Source organism: Pan paniscus, chromosome 9 (genome assembly GCF_029289425.2).
Source record: "Pan paniscus chromosome 9, NHGRI_mPanPan1-v2.0_pri, whole genome shotgun sequence".
NCBI classification, from domain to species: domain Eukaryota; kingdom Metazoa; phylum Chordata; class Mammalia; order Primates; family Hominidae; genus Pan; species Pan paniscus.
Window position 1 is genome coordinate 3,349,060 of NC_073258.2, and position 19,126 is coordinate 3,368,185.

The following is a 19,126-nucleotide window of genomic DNA, read 5'->3' on the forward strand; positions in this document are numbered from 1 at the left end:
AGAATGAATACCAGTCCTTTACAAACTCTTTGGAAAAATAGGAGGGAATACTTAACTCATTCTATAAGGCCAGTATTATGCTGATACCAAAACTAGACAAAGACATGACAAGAAAGGAAAATTACAGGCCATTATCATGAGTATAGAAACAAGAATCTTCAACCAAATGCTAGCCAGTTGAATCCAGCAACAACGTATAAAAAGGATTATACAGGCCGGGCGTGGTGGCTCACACCTGTAATCTCAGCACTTTGGGAGGCCGAGGCAGGTGGATCACGAAGTCAGGAGATGGAGACCAGCCTGGCCAACATGGTGAAACCCCATCTCTACTAAAAATACAAAAATTAGCTGGGTGTGGTGGCATGCGTCTGTAGTCCCAGCTACTCAGGAGGCTGAGGCAGGAGAAGTGCTTGAACCCGGGAGGCGGTGTTGGCAGTGAGCCGAGATCACGCCACTGCACTTCAGCATGGGCGACAGAGAGAGACTCTGTCTCAAAAAAAAAAAAAAAAAAAAAAAACAGGTTTATACACCAGATTCAAGTGAGAATTGTCCCAGGAATGCAAGGTTGGCTTAACATCTGAAAATCAATCCATGTAATACTTCATATTAATACCATAAAGGACAAAAAAATGCCTGGTCATCTCCATAGATGCAAAAAAGAACAGGATTGGAGGATTCACATGCTGATTCCAAAACTTAATACACAAATGATTAAGACAGTATAATACTAGTATAAGGACAGATACGTAGATACTGAGATAATAATATTGAGAGTACAGAAGTAAACCTTTACATTTGTGGTGTATTGATTTTCAGCAGGAGTGCCAAGATAATTCAATGGTGGGGGAAAAGAATAGTCTTAAATGGTGCTAGGATGACTGAATCTCCATGTAAAAGTATGTAAATGGACTCCTACCTTACACTATGCACAAGAAATAACTCCATGGATCATAAACCCAACTGTAAGAGCTAAAACTATGAGACTCCTACCAAAAAAACATAGGAGTAAGTTTTTGTGACTTTGGAATATGGTTTTTTTTTTTTTTTTGACAGAGTTTCGCTCTGTCACCAGGCTGGAGTACAGTGGCGTGATCTTGTTTCACTGCAACCTCCGCCTCCCAGGTTCAAGCGATTCTTCTGCCTCAGCCTCCTGAGTAGTTGGGGCCACAGGCCTGCACCACCATGCCCAGGTAATTTTTGTGTTTTTTTGTAGAGATAGGGTTTTGCCGTGTTGGCCAAACGCCATTCGCTTGCCTCGGCTTCCCAAAGTGCTGGGATTACAGACGTGAGCCACTGTGCCCGGTCTGGATTATGATTTCCTAGGTGACAACAAATGTGCAAATGACAAAAAAAAAGTTAATCTGGACTCCATAACGTGTGCTACAAAATACTATTTAGAAGGCGAAATGGCAACCTGAGAATGAGAGAAAATATTTGAAAACCGTGTACCTGATAAAGGGCTTGTTATCTAGAATATATAAAAAACTTCATGAAGACAACTAAATTAAAAAATTGATGAAGTGTTAGGGGCCGCGGGTGTGGTGGCCATACCTGTAATCCCAGCATTTTGGGAGGCTGAGGTAGGTGGATCACCCGAGATCAGGAGTTCAAGACCAGCCTAGCCAACATGGTGAAACCCCGTCTGTACTAAAATACAAAAATTAACTGGGTGTGGTGGTGTGCACCTGTAATCCCAGCTTCTTGGGAGGCTGAGGCACAAGAATCCCTTGAACCTGGGAAGCGGATGTTGCAGTGAGCCGAGGTCATGTCACTGTACTCCAGCCTGGGTGACAGAGTGAGACTGCATCTCAAAAAAAAATAAATTGATGAAGTATTAAAATACACATTTCTTCCAAATAGATTTATGAATGTTCAATAAGCATATACAAGCTATCAGAAAAATGCATATCAAAATCACAATGAGATACTGCATCACACTTACCCAGATGGCTGTAATAAAAAAGATGAGGCCAGGCACTCCCAGCTGTAATTCCAGCACTTTGGGAGGCCGAGGTGGGTGGATCACCTGAGGTCAGGAGTTTGAGACCAGCCTGACCAATATGGTGAAACCCCACCTCTACTAAAAATACAAAAATTAGCTGGGCGTAGTGGCAGGCGCCTGTAATTCCAGCTACTTGGGAGGCTGAGACAGGAGAATTGCTTGAACCTGGGAGGTGGAGGTTGCAGTGAGCCGAGATCGCGCCACCGCACTCCAGCCTGGGTGACAGGGCGAGACTCCGTCTCAAAAAAAAAAAAAAGAACGTGTGAGTTTATCCTTGGTGATGGGCACAGTAGCTTCTCGTGGCTGGACCAGTGCTTTGCTCCTTATTTCACACTTCTCATCACAGCTCTTTCATTGATGGCACACCCATTTGAAGAAGAGAAACCGAGGCAGGTTGCGGTTAAGTTGATAGCCCAGGGTCACATAGCTAGTAAAACATGGAGTGACATTCCAGTCCAGGCCTGATTTCAGAGTTTGCTTGGCTGACTGCTGTGCTAACCACCTTAATAGTAATTTTAGCAATTATAGCTTCCTTCAAAAATTCTTGGGCTTGGTCAGTTTTGGGCTTTTGGGTTACTCGGCGGAATCACTTTATTTCTTTGAGACAGAGTCTCACCTTGTTGCCTAGGCTGGAGTACAGCGATGCTGTCCTGGCTCACTGGAGTGTTGACTTCCTGGGCTTAGGTGATCCCAACTCCTCAGCCTCCCTAGTAGCTGGGACCACAGGCATGCACCACCACACCTGTCTAATTTTTTTAAAAATTATTTATGGAGACCAAGTCTCCCTATGTTGCCTAGGCTGGTCTCGAGCTCCTGGACTCAAACAGCTCTCCCACTTCAGCTTCCCAAGGTGCTGGGATTATAGGCGTGAGCCACTGCCCAGTCTGAAATCACTTTATATACAGAATAAAACTCTGTAGACCAAGTTTTGCTGCACATTGCAAGGACAGAAGATTTTGGTACTTTGGTATTTTATAATCATCTGTCATAGGCTCCTTTACTATTTGTTGTGGAACTTGGGCTGTTCCCAGAATACTAATCCTCTCTGTTGATTAGTTCAGCCTGTAAACAAGAAATCATTAACCAGCATGCTGTTCCTGAAGAATGACCAGGGACAATAATTGTAAAAATTCAAGAGCTTTTATCCAAGCCTGCCCCTATAGAGTGTGTTCTTTGCTACTTCATGGAATGCAAATTGTAACTTGCTTTTGTCAGTAGCTATGCCATGTCCAGGTTACTCATTAGCCTGGACTCCTAAGCTCGCAGAGCTCCTAAGTTCACTGCGAGAATTCCCTGATGCAAGTACAGTACCCTTAGTGCTGATGGGCTGGCTGCAGTTCAGACAGGAACAGTGCAGGATGACTGTGGCCAGCGTCTCTTTAACAAAGATCAGACTGTGTATGGGGCTGGGCTTGTTGCTGTGGGTCAGTTACTCTTTAACAAAGATCAGACTCTGTGTGGCTGGGCTTGTTGCTGTGGGTCAGTTACTCTTGCTCATGCTTTACCCTTTCAGAATTCAGCTCCTCCCCCCTTCTCCTCAAGCTAATTTATCTAAAAAGATAAGATTTTTTGCTAGATCTGTTCCCGGCACGGTGGGGTGGTTGAAGTCCTCCTGTGAGGCCCTCTGCCTTATGGAGATCAGTGCAGTGTCAGTGGCACGAATTGGCGCCTGGCCAGGAGCACGCTCTGCTCCTTTACAGGAGAGCCCCTGACAGGCACTGGAGGGCTCAGATTGTTACCTGCGTCCATCATGACTGCAGGGGTGCTGCGTTGATCATGCAGCTTCTACTAGAGCGTTTTTGGTAAATTTAGGACATGGTAGTTGACTTGAATGTGTCAGTCTTGCCTGCAGGTCATCATCCGTCATCTCAGCCATGGTCGTGCTGGATTGTCTTTCTTGTTTTTGAGACAGGCTCTCTCTGTGTCACCCAGTTGCCCAGGCTGGAGTGCAGTGGTGTGATCTTGGCTCACTGCAACCTCTGCCTCTCGGGTTCAGGCAATTCTTCCACTTCAGCTTCCCCAGTAGCTGGGATTACAGGCGCACGCCACCATGCCCAGCTAATTTTTGTGTTTTTACTAGAGACAGGATTTCACCATGTTGCCCAGGCTGGTCTCAAACTCCTGACTTCAAGTGATCCACCTGCCTCAGTCTCCCAAAGTGCTGGGATTATAGGCGTGAGCCACTGCGCCTAGCCTGAATGCGTATTTTTATGTGAAATTAGTTTTCATGAACTGTCAGAGGAGGCATGGTCTAGGTGGCTTTTCTACCGTAAGAGCCCCCCCACCTCCATTGTCTTCACACAGTGGCCTGCCTGGCAGCTGCAGTTGGAAATCCCTGGCTCCGTCCTGGCTCCGTCTGCCTCCGTCTGCCTGCTGTCCCTGCACCTCCCCTTTTCCCTGCTTTTGCGTCGTCTCTGCTCAGTAGGGGCACTGGGCCAGGTCACTCCATCCCTGGTTCTTGCATCATGCTCAGCCCTCTATGGATACTGGGGCTGCTCAGGCTCTCCTGTCCTCAGATCTGGCCGAGACGTGACACTACTCTTCTCTCTACCTTCTCTCTCTCTTTTTTTTTTTTTTTGAGATGGAGTCTCGCTCTGTTGCCCAGGCTGGAGTGCAGTGGCGCGATCTCAGCTCACTGCAACCTCCGCCTCCTGGGTTCAAGTGATTCTTCTGCCTCAACTTCCTGAGTAGCTGGGATTGCAGGCGCCTGCCACCATGCCTGGCTAATTTTTGTATTTTTAGTAGAGACGGGGTTTCACCATGCTGGCCAGGCTGGTCTTGAACTCCTGACCTCAGGTGATCCGCCCACCTCAGCCTCCCGAAGTGCAGACGTGAGCCACTGTGCCTGGCCTCTCTACCTTCTCTTGCACAGACATGATGCCGTGAGGTTGTACGGCCATTGGTGGCTTTCCTTTTGAGGGAGCTGGAGCTCAGAGGCACAGCAGAATGAGTCAAAGGCTGCACTTGGATTCCCACCTCGCTTGGATTCCCACCTCACGTGCTGGCCCCAAAGTTCACTCTTGTCATCACCCTCCATGCTTCTCCCCCTCCTCAGGGGCTGGCCTGCCCTCGTTTTAAAGTGTGTGTGTATGCGTATATTTGTATTTATGCATGTGTGTGTACGTGTGTATTTGTGTGTGTGTATGTGTATTTGTGTTTATGTGTATGTATATGTGTATATATGTTGTATTTGTGTTTATATGTGTGTATATATATTGTATTTGTGTTTGTGTACGTGTGTATTTCTGTGTATCTGTGTATTTGTATTTATGTGTGTTTGTAAATGTGTGTATATGTATATTTGTGTGTGGCGCGTACATTTGTGTATTTGTGTGTATTTGGTTTATGTGTGCTTGTACGTGTATTTGTGTGTATATATGTGTATTTGTGTTTGTATAAATGTGTATTCATGTGTGTTTGTAAATGTGTGCATGTGTGTATTTGGTGTGTGTGTGTGTATTTGTGTGTGTGTGTGTGTTGAAAATTGGGCAATTAAAAGCAAGCTGTGGATGGGAAGCTGGAACTTGTCTCTGTTTCTGTCCCACAGAGGAGGGGGGTTAACTGCCTGTTTGTCCTGGTGGTTACCTCTATAACTCTACATTATATGCTGTTCGTTTTAGTTTGTGGTTTCACAACCTTATATAAAATCTGTAGATTCCGTTTAGGAAAGTTGATTTAGCTCATGTAGTAGTATTTCCTCTTTCTCCTGCCCCCAGGTTTTTAGTATTTCTGCTTTAGATCTGAGCTTTGTTGATTCTGGACAACATAAGTTCCCCCTCAGAGTGGTTTCTTTCCCTGGTGTTTGGGTGGGTAAAGTAGAGGGCACAAGCCAGGGAGAGAGCGCAAGGTCCCCTGTTGCAGATTTAATAGCACAGATCTGTGTACACCTTTGTGAGAAGCACACATGTACACACACAGTGGCATGCACACGTAGGCACACGCACACTGGCACACCGCACCCAGTGCAGAGTGCCTCACCCATGCGCAGTCCCAGCTGTGTGAAGCTGCCTGCAGGCTTTGTGTGGCAGAAGCTCCCAAGACACTGTTTTCGTGACTCTTTCAGCCAAGTCCAAAAAACCTGCCATCCTGGAGGGCATCAGGCTGCCAGCATCCTCCTGTACCTGCTGTCCTGCTTTCTTGTGGAGCCGTCCGCTGGTCAGCTATCATACAGAGAGGAGTGGGGATGCTGAGACGCTGGGCAGCCTGCCCAGGGGTCACTGCTGTGAGCAGCTTTCAGGGCTGGGAAGAGAGACTGACTGGGACAGGAGGTTTGGGTGTGTCTGTGTTTTGTTAAAGGTCCCCTGAGGGCAGAAGCTGTTGTGTTCCCAGCACCTGGGGCAGTGCTTGGGTGGGGGAGCCGCCACATAGGCACTTGATTTTCCTGTTCTGACCACCTGTCCATCTGAAGTTTTCTAGGGTAGGACTGGCTCAAAGGAGTGTTTGTTCGGTTCAGGAAACATTCAACCTTATTTATTAGCAAATGTGTAGTAAAAGACAGAAGATGTTCTGGAGGAGGGAACTTGTCCTGTGGGGGAGGCAAGATCAGTTTTGGAAGCAGCAGTGGTGGAGTTCGGCCCTGTGACTGCGTAGGGCAGGGGTGAGCTCTTTGTCCTCTGATCTGTGCACACCAGGCCTGGCGGGGCCGCTTGTGTCGTGTTCTGATGTGGATGGGTTGCTGCAGAGGCCTTTTACTTCAGCGGGAGATCCTTAAACCAAAGACTCACTTGAGAAGGTTTTTTAAATAGTCAGCTTTATTATTGCTTTAAAAAAGTGACTTAGGGCCAGGTGCAGTGGCTCACACCTGTAATCCCAGCACTTTAGGAGGCCAAGGTGAGAGGATTGCTTGAGCTCAGGAGATCGAGACCAGCCCAAATACCATAGTGAGAACTTGTCTCTATTTTTTATTTTTTATTTTTTTTTCTTTCTGGGGACAGAATCTTGCTCTGTCACCTCGGCTCACTGCAGCCTCTGCCTCCTGGGTTCAAGTGATTCGTCTGTCTCAGCCTCCCAAGTAGCTGGGATTACAGGCATGCCACCACGCCTGGCTAATTTTTGTATTTTTAGTAGAGACAGGGTTTCGCCACGTTGGCCAGGCTGGTCTCGAACTCCTGACCTCAGGCGACCCACCTGCCTCTGATGAGGCACCACCATGCCTGGCAATATTTTTAATTTTTTAAAAAATAAAAAATAAGAATAAAAAGTGACTTAAATGTACACAAAGTTGTTTTTGCACACAACTCACCTTACCCTGTGTGATGAATAATTGTATTTTGACAGTGCTTGTTAAACATGTGTATCCCTATTAAAATCACTTGTACTCTTTAAGCCTCAGTTTTCACGGCTGGTCTAGGTAGAGTTAAACTACACGTGGTCTCATCTCTCTCCCATGCCTGGCTTGTGACATACATGCAAGTGTTCGTTGAGCAAGGTCCCTTTAGCAGTAGATTTAGCATGTACTGAAAGTTTGATTGTCACACGTCTAATGTGCATTTTCCCTCTTTTGTACAATGGAGAATTCCCACATTTCATGGGTGTGAGCTGAAAAAAGACTTGAAGCTAACATTCCTCTGCTGTCCCACTACAACACAGAAGACTTCTGTGACCCCAGAATATGTGGGGGTTTCTCCCCATCGGCAAACAAGCTATCAGTTCTGCAGCAGGCACCAGCGGGGTGTCCTCCAGCTTGATTCTGACACCATCTACCTGGAGGTAGTGTCAGAGCCTGCAGGGGAGTCCCAGGGCTACCCCCTACTTCTCATGTTAGCCTCAAGCCTCAGGTTGTGACCTGTGCTTGTGCATGACAGACTGTGAATGGACATCTCACGACCCCCTCTTTGGATTCAATTAGTTTGCTAGAGAGGCTCACAGAACTCAGGGAAACACATTTATTTGATCATAAAAGCTAGTATGAAGGGTGCAGGTGACGTGATGCGTAGGGCATGGTACCGGGCCATGGCCGCTCCCTGTCCCTCCGGGGATCCCCATGTGTTCAGTTATCCGGACGTTCCCCAAACCCTGTCCTCCTGGGCCTTTTGTGCAGACTTCATTGGATAGGCATGATTGACAGCTGTGTACAAATGGGACTGGACCAAAAGGGTGTGATCTAAACCCAGCAGGGCCTGTCTGTGCAGATTCTTCCCGGCCTCTCTGTGCGGCATTCCTTCCCCTGGGGTGTGGGGCAGGGCCCCTTCAGAAATGGGGGTCTTGTGACCCACAGTCAGACAAGGAAGGTCAGAGAATTTATGGCCAGCTCCACGACAGAAAGGCTGGGGGTGGTTAGAGTCCCTTGTTAGTCTTATGGCCTGCCTTGGGGAAAAAATAACAAGAGCTGTGAGAGTTTTGAGCCAGGAACTGTAGATTAAAACCAGTATGTATGTATAATATCACAATTGGATATTATGCAAGTGGACTTGTCAGATTTTGTAGGGAAACTCTCATGTTCCTACCAACAACTGTTTGCCCTGCAGCGCAGACCTGCTTCCTGTATCGTAATCCCTCCTAGCTTCATCTGTTTTCCTTACACAGCACATGGTGATTAAATAGGTGTGCAACTGCTTGGTCAGTAACAGTCTTCTGCCAGACTGTGTCTTCCGTGAGGGTAACAGAGACCATGTCTGTTTTTGCTCATCCTTGTGCCTTGGTGCCCAGCACCATGTGTGGACAGTTGTAGGTGCTCAGTGGATATTTATGGAACAAATGCATCAGTCCGTTTTTAAGGTTCCCTCTAGCTATGGACCGAGTTGCCTCCGTGGCTCCACCCCAGTTCATATGCTGAAGCCCCAACCCCAGTGTGACTGGATTTGGAGATAGGGCTTTCAGGAGGCATTTAAGGTTAAATGAAGTCATAGAGGTGGGGTCCTAATCCTGTAGGATTGGTGGCCTTGTAAGAGGAAGAGCCAGCGTGCTCGCTTCATAAGCATGCGTCAAAGAAAGGCCACGTGAGCACATAGAAGGTGGCTGTCTGCAAGCCAGGAAGAGAGCCCTCACCAGAAACCACCCTGCTGGTGTGTTGCTCACAGGCTTCCAGCCTGCAGGCCTGTGAGAAGATGAAGTGTTTCAGCCGCCCCGTCTGGGGTGTTTTGTCATGGCAGCCGGAGCAGACTAAGGGACCTGTAGCCCTGACATTCCGTCATTTTATGACCACGAAGAATTACAGATCCTGGGCATTGCTTTGAAATGAGACACATGAAATGGAAATGTGTCAGTTCAGGTATTCTGATTGCCGTTGGGGATGGATAAGCCAAAAAGAAAGACTATTTTAGATGACTAGATTTGACAACAGATAGGTTGTAATGTCTTATCAACAGATAGACTGAATAGATCAGTCTTTCCTGCTTCGGACAGAAGCTAGCCTTTGGGCCTGTTGGTGGGAGCACTCCTAATATTATTAATGATATTAGTACCTAACCGTATTTGCTGAGGACTTCTCTTGTAGGAGTGCTAATCCCATCATGAGGGCCCACCTCATGACCCCATCTGAACCCAGCCTCCTTCCAAAGGTTCCATCTTCAGATACCATGACATTGGGGTTAGGGCTTCAGCATGCGAATTTTGGGGGGACAGAAACATTCAGTCCATACGGCAGGGGAGGCAGGCTGATTTCAATGGGCACATCTGAGCTGAGTCTTGAAGGATGCATGTTGCAGAGGCTGCATCTGTTTTGCGACTGCAGTTGATCGAGGAAGAAACTGTGGAGGTGAATTTATAAAAGAAAATTGAAAGCCTATAGTAGTAAAACTGTGTGCTTTTGGCAGTGGAAGTTGATTTTAGGAGTAAACCTCCGTGTTATTAGTGGATGACGATTTATCATGGCAAACATCCAGCAAGGTATTTGAGTTCTGAGCTTGGTAAAGAGGTAGAGTTAGAAATGGTGTTGTGGAGCACCCCCTGGGTGCGCAGCAGCTGGCCCGGGCGGTTCAGGACTCGCTCCTTTGCTGTCCTGACCCAGGCACTCCCTTTTCCCTAGGCTCAGTCCCGGCCCCGGCCCTGCTGCAGCCCCTTCCTGCCGGCTCTGGGTTGGAGGCAGGTGTCTGCTTCGGCTTTTCTCCTGCCTTGAAACGGGGCCTCATCCCATTCGTGAGTTCTGAGTGTCAGTCTTATCAGGGAAATGGTGTTTCTTTAGAAATCAATTAGAATAAAAATGCCTTTTTGTTCTTTTTTTTAGGTAAAAGTAAAGAAGCAGAAATAAAAAGGATAAACAAGGAACTGGCAAATATCAGATCAAAATTTAAAGGTAAGTATGTGTAACCTTTTCCATGAAATGTCCTGTTGTAAATTTTCTGTAGTAAGAACCCAGTCTTTTAATACTGTCTTCTTTTCTCCCACACTAAAGTGAAGTTCTCAGTTTGTACAGTTTCTATCAGGGCCCTGTCAGAATTAGGAAATGGCATGTGTGGAGCTGGTTAGGTGGGGCGGCCCCTCCTGGTGTCTGGTCTTTTCCTGGAGCTGGAACAGCACTGGTCTAGTGCCCAGCTGCATGTCGCAGTATTAACCACCAGGCCGGTGTGCTGGGGGTTCAGAGGACAGACACCAAGTACGGGAAGTGCTCTGTGTAAGGCGCCACCGAATGCCTCCTGCTGACGGTCAGCAGGGACCTGACCCATGCTCGGCAGACTGCCTCTCTGTGAGCCAGTGTGTGGGCTGAGTGCCTTCCCTGAACATCCTTACTTTGAAGAATTGTGAAGTACAGATTTAGTTTTCAGCCCTTAGGACATTTTTGAAACCCCAGTTAATCCTTCAAGCCTTAATTTTTCAGTTAATGTTTACAGATTTGCAGCCTGGCTCACCTCCCTGAGCATACCTTAGCCACGGTGTAGCTGAAATTGCCCAGGCACAATGAGTCGGGGAGAGGGCTGAGCCTGACCCCTGTGAAACTGGAAGGACAGGCAGAACACAGCTTGGGGACTCCTGGAGTTTCATGGGATGGGTGCTTTTGAGGGCTTGAGAATGGATATCCAGTAGTTTCTTTTCTTTTCTTTTTTTTTTTTTTTTTGAGATGGAGTCTTGCTCTGCTGCCCAGTGTGGAGTGCAGTGGCACGATCTTGGCTCACCGCAACCTCTGCCTTCCAGGTTCAAGCGGTTCTCCTGCCTCAGCCTCCCGAGTAGCTGGGATTACAGGTGTGTGCCACCACATGCCTATAATTTTATTTAGTAGAGACGAGATTTCTCCATGTTGGCCAGGCTGGTCTCAAACTCCTGGCCTCAAGTGATCTGCCCGCCTTGGCCTCCCAAAGTGCTGGGATTACAGGCGTGAGCCACTGTGCCTGGCCTGGCTGATTTTTGTATTTTTAGTAGAGACGGGGTTTCTCCATGTTGGTCAGGCTGGTCTCAAACTCCCGACCTCAAGTGATCCACCTGCCTCAGCCTCCCAAAGTGCTGGGATTACAGGCATGAGCCACTGTGCCTGGCCTGGCTGATTTTTGTATTTTTAGTAGAGACGGGGTTTCTCCATGTTGGTCAGGCCGGTCTTGAACTCCCGACCTCAAGTGATCCACCTTCCTCAGCCTCCCAACATGCTGGGATTACAGGCGTGAGCCACTGCACCCCAGATGGCTGGTTTTTGTATTTTTAGTAGAGACGGGGGTTTCTCCATGTTGGTCAGGCTGGTCTCGAACTCCCAACCTCAGGTGATCCACCAGCTTTGGCCTCCCAGAGTGCTGGAATTACAGGCGTGAGCCTCTGCGCCCGGTGTGCACCTTTGTTCTTAACTGTAGAATGGGGAAACCAGTGATCTCAAGTTGGGTTCTCCAGGATGTGGACTCTGAAATGGGCTGTGTACAGAAGATTTATTCAGAGTGACAGCAGTGAAAAGTAAAGGGCAGAAGCAGATGGAGATGTGGGTCTGACAGTCGTCACCACCAGTGGAAAGTAAAGGGCAGAAGCAGATGGAGATGTGGGTCTGACAGTCGTCACCACCAGTGGAAAGTAAAGGGCAGAAGCAGATGGAGATGTGGGTCTGACAGAGTCGCCGCCACCAGTGGAAAGTAAAGGGCAGAAGCAGATGGAGATGTGGGTCTGACAGTCGCCACCACCTGCCCATCAGGGAGCTCGGGAGCCCAGATTGCCGGCTGGAGGCGGTGGCACTGGGTTGAAAGGGCTGCGCCCTGGCACCCTCTTGCTCAGCCGTGGCTCTCAACCTGGGGGAGCCCGACCGTGACAAAGCCAGCCTTACTCTTGGCGTCACTGGGCCTTCACTGAATGGGATCTGCGTCTGCTGTGCTCATTGTGAGGAAATGAGGAAATGCATAGAAATTGCTTGAAAGGAAACCAGCACCCAGCCAGTGTGAATCCATTTTGTTATTGTGAAAAGAGTTCATGGCCTTCAGAATGGTGAAGATGAAATTTGAACGGGAGGTTTTTATAGGTTTCAGAAGAATCATCTAATGTGTTGAGGTGTAACTTCAAAGGCTTTGCTAGGCTGTTAAATTTACACACTCTCTGGCCAGGCGTGGTGGCTCACGCCTGTAACCCAGCACTGTGGGAGGCCGAGGCGGGCAGATCGATTGAGGTCGGGAGTTCGAGACCAGCCTGGCCAACACGGTGAAACCCCATCTTTACTAAAAATAGAAAAATTAGCTGGGTGTGGTGGCGCGTGCCTATAGTCCCAGCTACTTGGGAGGCTGAGTCAGGAGAATCGCTTGAACTGGGAAGGCGGAGGTTGCAGTGAGCCGAGATCTCGCCATTGCACTCCAGCCTGGGAGACACAGCAAGACTCTGTCTCAAAAAAAAAAATTTTGTTTTATAAATTCTGTATAAATGTTTTGGGACTAAAGGAGACTTCATGCCTGTCTGGCTGTCCTAGATAGGGAAGGTGGCCCCTCCTACACAGTGATTTGTTGGCTTTTGTTGAGCACGCGCGTACCCTGGGTGGTGGCAGCAGACATAGAAGAAAATCTACTCCTTGTCCGTAAGAAATGTGCTGCCTGAGGCCTGCCCTGCAAGCTGTGGGTAGATGAGATGACTTAGAGCTGTGCTGTCCAATTTAGAAATAGAGTATCAGTCACATTCATAGGTCTAAATGCTCTGGCAGCCTCATTGAAAAAAAGTAAAAAGGAGCAAATGAAATTAATAATATATTTTATTTAGTTCAGTATATCTAAAATTTCGTTGTAATCAATTGAAAAAAAACTGGCTGGCACGATGCCTCATGCCTGTAATTCCAGCCCTTTGGGAGGCCGAGGTGGCTGGATCATTTGAGGTCAGGAGTTTGAGACCAGCCTGACCAACATGGTGAAACCCCATGTCTATTAAAAATACAAGAATTAGCTGGGCATGGTGGTGGGCGCCTGTAATCCCAGCTACTCGGGAGGCTGAGGCAGGAGAATCACTTGAACCTAGGAGGCAGAGGTTGCAGTGAGCCAAGATCGTGCCAGTGCACTACAGCCTGGGCGACAGAGTGAGACTCTGTCTCAGAAAAAAAAAACTAAAAAAAAACAAGGTACCGAGTTATTTTATACCAGGTCTTTGAAGTCTGGTGTGTGTGTCACACTTAAGAGTGAGTCTCACTTTGTACTGGCTGTTTCACTTGCTCACTGACCGTATGTGGCATGAGGCTGCTGTGTGAGCACTGCTGATTTAGAGCAACCCTTCTGTTGAAAACAGTTGATTGATTGATTGATCTATTGATTTACTGAGACAAGATCTTGCTCTGTTGACCAGGCTGCCCAGTGTAATCACAGCTCACCGCAGCCTCAACCCCCCGGGCTCAAGCCATCCTTCCACCTCGGCCTCTCAAGTAACTGGGACCACAGGCGCGCACCACCACGCCTGGCTAACATTTAAAAAAAGTTTTGTAGAGATGGGGTCTTGCCATGTTACCTAGGCTGGTTTCAAACTTACGGGCTCAAGCGATTGGTCTGCCTTGACCTCCCAAAGTGCTGGGATTATAGGCATGAGCCACTGCACCTGGCCCCTAGGAGTGTGGGTCCACTCGTGGGTGGAGGTGGGAGGCTGTTAAACACCCGAAGTGCATAGAGTGGCCCCCACAACAGAGGCGTCAGCCAGGGTGTCAGTGGTGCCAGGGCTGAGGAGCCTTGTCTAGAGGGATGATAGTCAAAGACTGGAGACCCCCTTCCACTGTGAACTGAAGGCCTCACCAGAGGGAATACCTGTAGGGCAGAGTGAACTGTCAGTGAGCCAGTCCTCTTCCAGACTTGCCGCTGGGTGTCTTGACATGGGGGTGCTCTTCACCACCTCAAAATGTTGGGAAGGTTACAACCAGGGAAAGAATGTATATCCAACAAAAATACCTTTCAAGAATGAAGCTACCCTGTTTGAGTAGGGCATCACGAACCATCCTGCTTCAAGGGAGCCTGTGGGTCTGACTGCAGCTTCAGCTCTGACCTGGAGTTCTGGGGCTTCTCTGTGGGGCACCAGTCTGTATACTCCATTTTAGATAATAAAAATTGGCATATTCTGGGGTAGGATCCGGGGTTCACCTGCAGATGAACAGGGCAGGAAAAGCTTGATGGGGTGTCGGGGGAATCTGGTTGGCCTTAAAGGGAATTAATTTGGGGCCTTGTTCCTGAATTGGTAGGCACCCTGCATGTAAGGCTGAAGTCGGTTTGGCCAGAGCATGGGCTGGAGTGCTACCACCCTGCTACATGGTCAATGCCACAGTCTCACTTTTCCTATTTTTTTTTTAATAAAATGTTGTGAACAACAACAACAACAACAACAACAACAAAAATGAAGCTAAAAAATACCTGCCGAAGACAGAAATGTAAAGAATTTCCTACCAGAAGGCCTATGTTAAAGGAAATGCCAAAGGAAATAATCCCAGATGGAAGCGTGGAAATGGAAAGCATGGAACGGCCAGGAAATTAAAGGAAATAATCCCAGATGGAAGCGTGGAGGTGGAAAGCACGGAACGGGCGGGAAATTAAAGGAAATAATCCCAGATGGAAGCGTGGAGGTGGAAAGCACGGAACGGGCGGGAAATTAAAGGAAATAATCCCAGCTGGAAGCGTGGAGGTGGAAAGCACGGAACGGGCGGGAAATTAAAGGAAATAATCCCAGATGGAAGCGTGGAGGTGGAAAGCACGGAACGGGCGGGAAATTAAAGGAAATAATCCCAGATGGAAGCGTGGAGGTGGAAAGCACGGAACGGGCGGGAAATTAAAGGAAATAATCCCAGCTGGAAGCGTGGAGGTGGAAAGCACGGAACGGGCGGGAAATTAAAGGAAATAATCCCAGATGGAAGCGTGGAGGTGGAAAGCACGGAACGGGCGGGAAATTAAAGGAAATAATCCCAGATGGAAGCGTGGAGGTGGAAAGCACGGAACGGGCGGGAAATTAAAGGAAATAATCCCAGATGGAAGCGTGGAGGTGGAAAGCACGGAACGGGCGGGAAATTAAAGGAAATAATCCCAGATGGAAGCGTGGAGGTGGAAAGCACGGAACGGGCGGGAAATTAAAGGAAATAATCCCAGCTGGAAGCGTGGAGGTGGAAAGCACGGAACGGGCGGGAAATTAAAGGAAATAATCCCAGATGGAAGCGTGGAGGTGGAAAGCATGGAACGGGCCGGAAATTCCAAAGGAAATAATCCCAGATGGAAGCGTGGAGATGGAAAGCATGGAATGGGCGGGAAATTCCAAAGGAAATAATCCCAGATGCAGGCGTGGAGACAGAAAGCATGGAATGGGCGGGAAATTCCAAAGGAAATAATCCCAGATGCAGGCGTGGAGACAGAAAGCATGGAACGGGCCGGAAATTCCAAAGGAAATAATCCCAGATGGAAGCGTGGAGGTGGAAAGCATGGAACGGGCCGGAAATTCCAAAGGAAATAATCCCAGATGGAAGCGTGGAGGTGAAAGCATGGAATGGGCGGGAAATTAAAGGAAATAATCCCAGATGGAAGCGTGGAGGTGGAAAGCATGGAATGGGCAGGACAGTGGGAGATGTGTAGGTAACGCCAGTGTGTTGTGTCTCGTGGTCATGTCTGTCTGTGGAGTTTCTTTAGTAGTGCAGTGAACTTCAGAGAGTTGAAACCGTATTTGTTTGCCATCAAGAAGACTGTAGGCCCAAATGGCTTCCCTGTGATCTTTATCCTTTAATGAGGGTTATTAGGCGTGACCATCTGATGTGTGGCCTAAGGTGTGTGGAGTAAAGTGTTCATGTCAGTCCCAACTTCAGCTTTAAGGGAGTCTCCCCTCTGCGCTCTTCCTACCTCTGCTATGGTAAGGATGTGCTTTGGGTGGTGTGGGCCTGGAGCAGAGCCATGCACAGCAGGCCCATCCAGATCTGACGGTGTCTTGACGGCGGCCCCGGCTGACCTGCAGACGCACGGGCAAGAAATCAGTGCTTATGTGCACCTGCCATGCTAGTGGGAGCCCAGGGGAGTTACTGGGATGTTCACGGGTGTGCCTTCCATCTTTAAGCCTTTAGAAAACAACTGTTGTGTTCTCATACTCTACAGAGACATGGTAGTTTCTTTCTTTTTTAAAGAGACAGGGTCTTGTTCTGTTGCCCAGGCTGGAGTGCTGTGGCATGATCCTAACTCACTGCAGCCTTGACTTCCTGGGCTCAGGTGATCCTCCTGCTCCCACCTCCCGAGTGGCTAGGGCTACAGGTGTGCACCACCACGCCCAGCAAATTGTAAAACTTGTAGAGATGGGGAACTTGTAGAGATGGGGTCTCGCTATGTTTCCTAGGCTGATCACGAATTCATGGCCTCAGGTGAACTCACCCACCTCAAGTGAATCCTCCCAAAAGTGCTGGGATTACAGGCGTAAGCCACTGCACCTGACTGGGAATTTCTTATGATTGATCAGCTCCAGGAGTTTCCCAGGTTGTGCACATTAATTTGCTAAATAGGCCAGGCGCGGTGGCTCGTGCCTATAATCCTAGCACTTTGGGAGGCCGAGGCAGGCAGATCACTTAAGCTCAGGAGTTCAAGACCATCCTGGGCAACATGGTGAAACCCTAAAAATCTCTACTAAAAGTACAAAAAATTAGCCGTGTGTGGTTGCACATGCCTGTGGTACCAGCTACTTGGGAGGCTGAGGTGGGAGGATCACTTGAGCCTAGGAGGTTGAGGCTGCAGTGAGCTGTGGTCATGCCACTGCACTCCAGTCTGGGTGGCAGAGGGAGACCTTGTCTCCAGACAAAACACTTTACTTTTTCTTTCACTTGGGCAGCCTGTTTTTCATTTTACTGTGAGTTTGCTTGATTATTAATTCATTGATGTAAAAGGCAAAGACTGAGCAACTGCCTTGTGCCACACACTGTTGTTGGGGCTGGTGTGCATTGGTGAGGAAGTGGAAGGAGTTCCCACCCTGCCCCCGAGGGTGTGAGCCTCATGCAGGCTGTGGGGGTTGGAGAGTGTAGAGCCAGCAGTGTCTCTGGCTGGTGACCAGATGGCTGGTGGCCAGTCAGGGCACTGTCCCTCTTCCCAACTTTCAGGTCAAGAGAAGGCCTGGAGGCTCTGGTTCCTGACTCACTCTCCAGTTTATCTCATTCTACTTGATATTTTGTTATAAAAAAATACCAGGCCAGGCGTGGTGGCTCACGCCTGTAATCCCAGCACTTTAGGAGGCCGAGGAGGGCAGATCACGAGGTCAGGAGTTTGAGACGAGCCTGGCCAACATGGTGAAACCCCATCTCTACTAAAAATAAAAAAATTAGCCAGGTGTGGTGGCGTGTGCCTGTAATCCCAGCTACTCGGGAGGCAGAGGCACGAGAATCGCTTGAACCTGGGAGGTGGAGGTTGCAGTGAGCCAAGATTGCACCACTGCACTCCAGCCTGGGCAGCAGAGCAAGACTGTCTGGGAAAAACAAAACAAAAATAACCAAGCAGGTTTCAGTCATTATGAGGTAGACATTTTGTCACATTTTATCATCTGTGAAGTCTGTGTGCATCTGATGAGTCAGTGAAAGATGGTGCTCATGAACCTGTGTTGTGACCTTACGTTGCCTCAGACACCTGATGCTCCGTGTCTGCTGTGCTGTTTCATTTTATTATTTTATTTTATTTTATTTTTTTGAGATGGAGTCTCGCTCTGTCACCCAGGCTGGAGTGCAGTGGCGTGATCTCGGCTCACTGCAACCTCTGCTTCCCGGGTTCATGCCATTCTCCTTCCTCAGCCTCCCGAGTAGCTGGGACTACAGGCACCCGCCACCACGCCCGGCTTATTTTTGTATTTTTAGTAGAGACAGGATTTCACTGTGTTAGTCAGGATGGTCTCTATCTCCTGACCTCGTGATCCTCCTGCCTCAGCCTCCCAAAGTGCTGGGATTACAGGCGTGAGCCACCGTGCTCGGCCCTGTTTCATTTTTATAATAACCTGCTGAGAAAGTTGGGCTCAGAGAGGTTAAGGAATATGTCTGAGACCACAAGACAAGCAAGTGGCTGCATCTTTCAGACTGGAGCCCAGACTTAATCGTGATCCTTTTATGGTTTAGGATGAGGTTTCCCAGCCATCTCTCCTCTGATCTGCACAAACCAAGGAGACAGATATTACTGTTATCCTCTGCCTTTTATAGCTCAGAATATTAAAGTTCAACTCAACATTTTGAAATTACTAGAATAAAAAAGTAATTCTAGCCCAGTACTGAAACCAGCGTTTTGAAGACTATCAGTCTGGGTCCTTTCAGGAGGGATAAACTTCACAGTGGCACCTGCCAGGGGAGCTGGCGGGCTCACCTGCCACCTGCCCCGCCGAGATGGGTGAGGGTGTGGAGCGAGCATTGCTGCTTGTTTCCGGTGGCCCTGGGTTAGGCCATGAATCCACGTGCTGCCACATGAGCAGCGGGGCCGAGCACCGTGGCTTTCTCCTCACGCTGGCGACTTCCGCTGCCCCTCACGGTGCTTATGCAACAGGGGTGGTGTGCCCAGGGGAGTGCTCTGTGACATCTCTGGGAGGCCCAGAGGTGATCCTGCATCACCCTCACTGTCCAGTGGGCTCAGCTTCTAAAGGTGGGCCTAAGTTTCCCAGCACCCGGGAGCTCTAGAGCAGCTCTTCGTCTGGGGTCCCGCGGGAGCAGAGGCTGGTCGGCTCCTCTCGGAGAGAGCCTGTCTCCGTCTCCGCCCCTGTTTGCATCTCCGTCTCCATCCCCGTCCCCATCCCTGTCCCACAAAACTCAGCCCAGTCGGGCTGCCGGTCCTCTCCCCTGTCAGTTATTTT

The 19,126-nt window shown here is 48.7% G+C and overlaps 1 protein-coding gene across 5 annotated transcripts in view; it reads left to right on the top strand.

Annotated features, from left to right (window-relative positions):
• Positions 1-19,126, top strand: part of AP2A2 (adaptor related protein complex 2 subunit alpha 2) — an 89,925-nt gene that overhangs the window by 23,757 nt on the left and 47,042 nt on the right. For 3 of the 5 annotated variants that reach the window (XM_034931894.3, XM_034931893.3, XM_055093947.2), the window contains exon 2: positions 10,167-10,235. In XM_034931894.3, coding sequence (XP_034787785.1) covers positions 10,167-10,235 — 69 coding nt within the window. Of the gene's footprint in view, positions 1-1,053; positions 1,191-10,166; positions 10,236-19,126 lie in introns of all 5 variants that reach the window. The other 2 variants (XM_055093945.2, XM_055093946.2) reach the window with 1 other exon arrangement.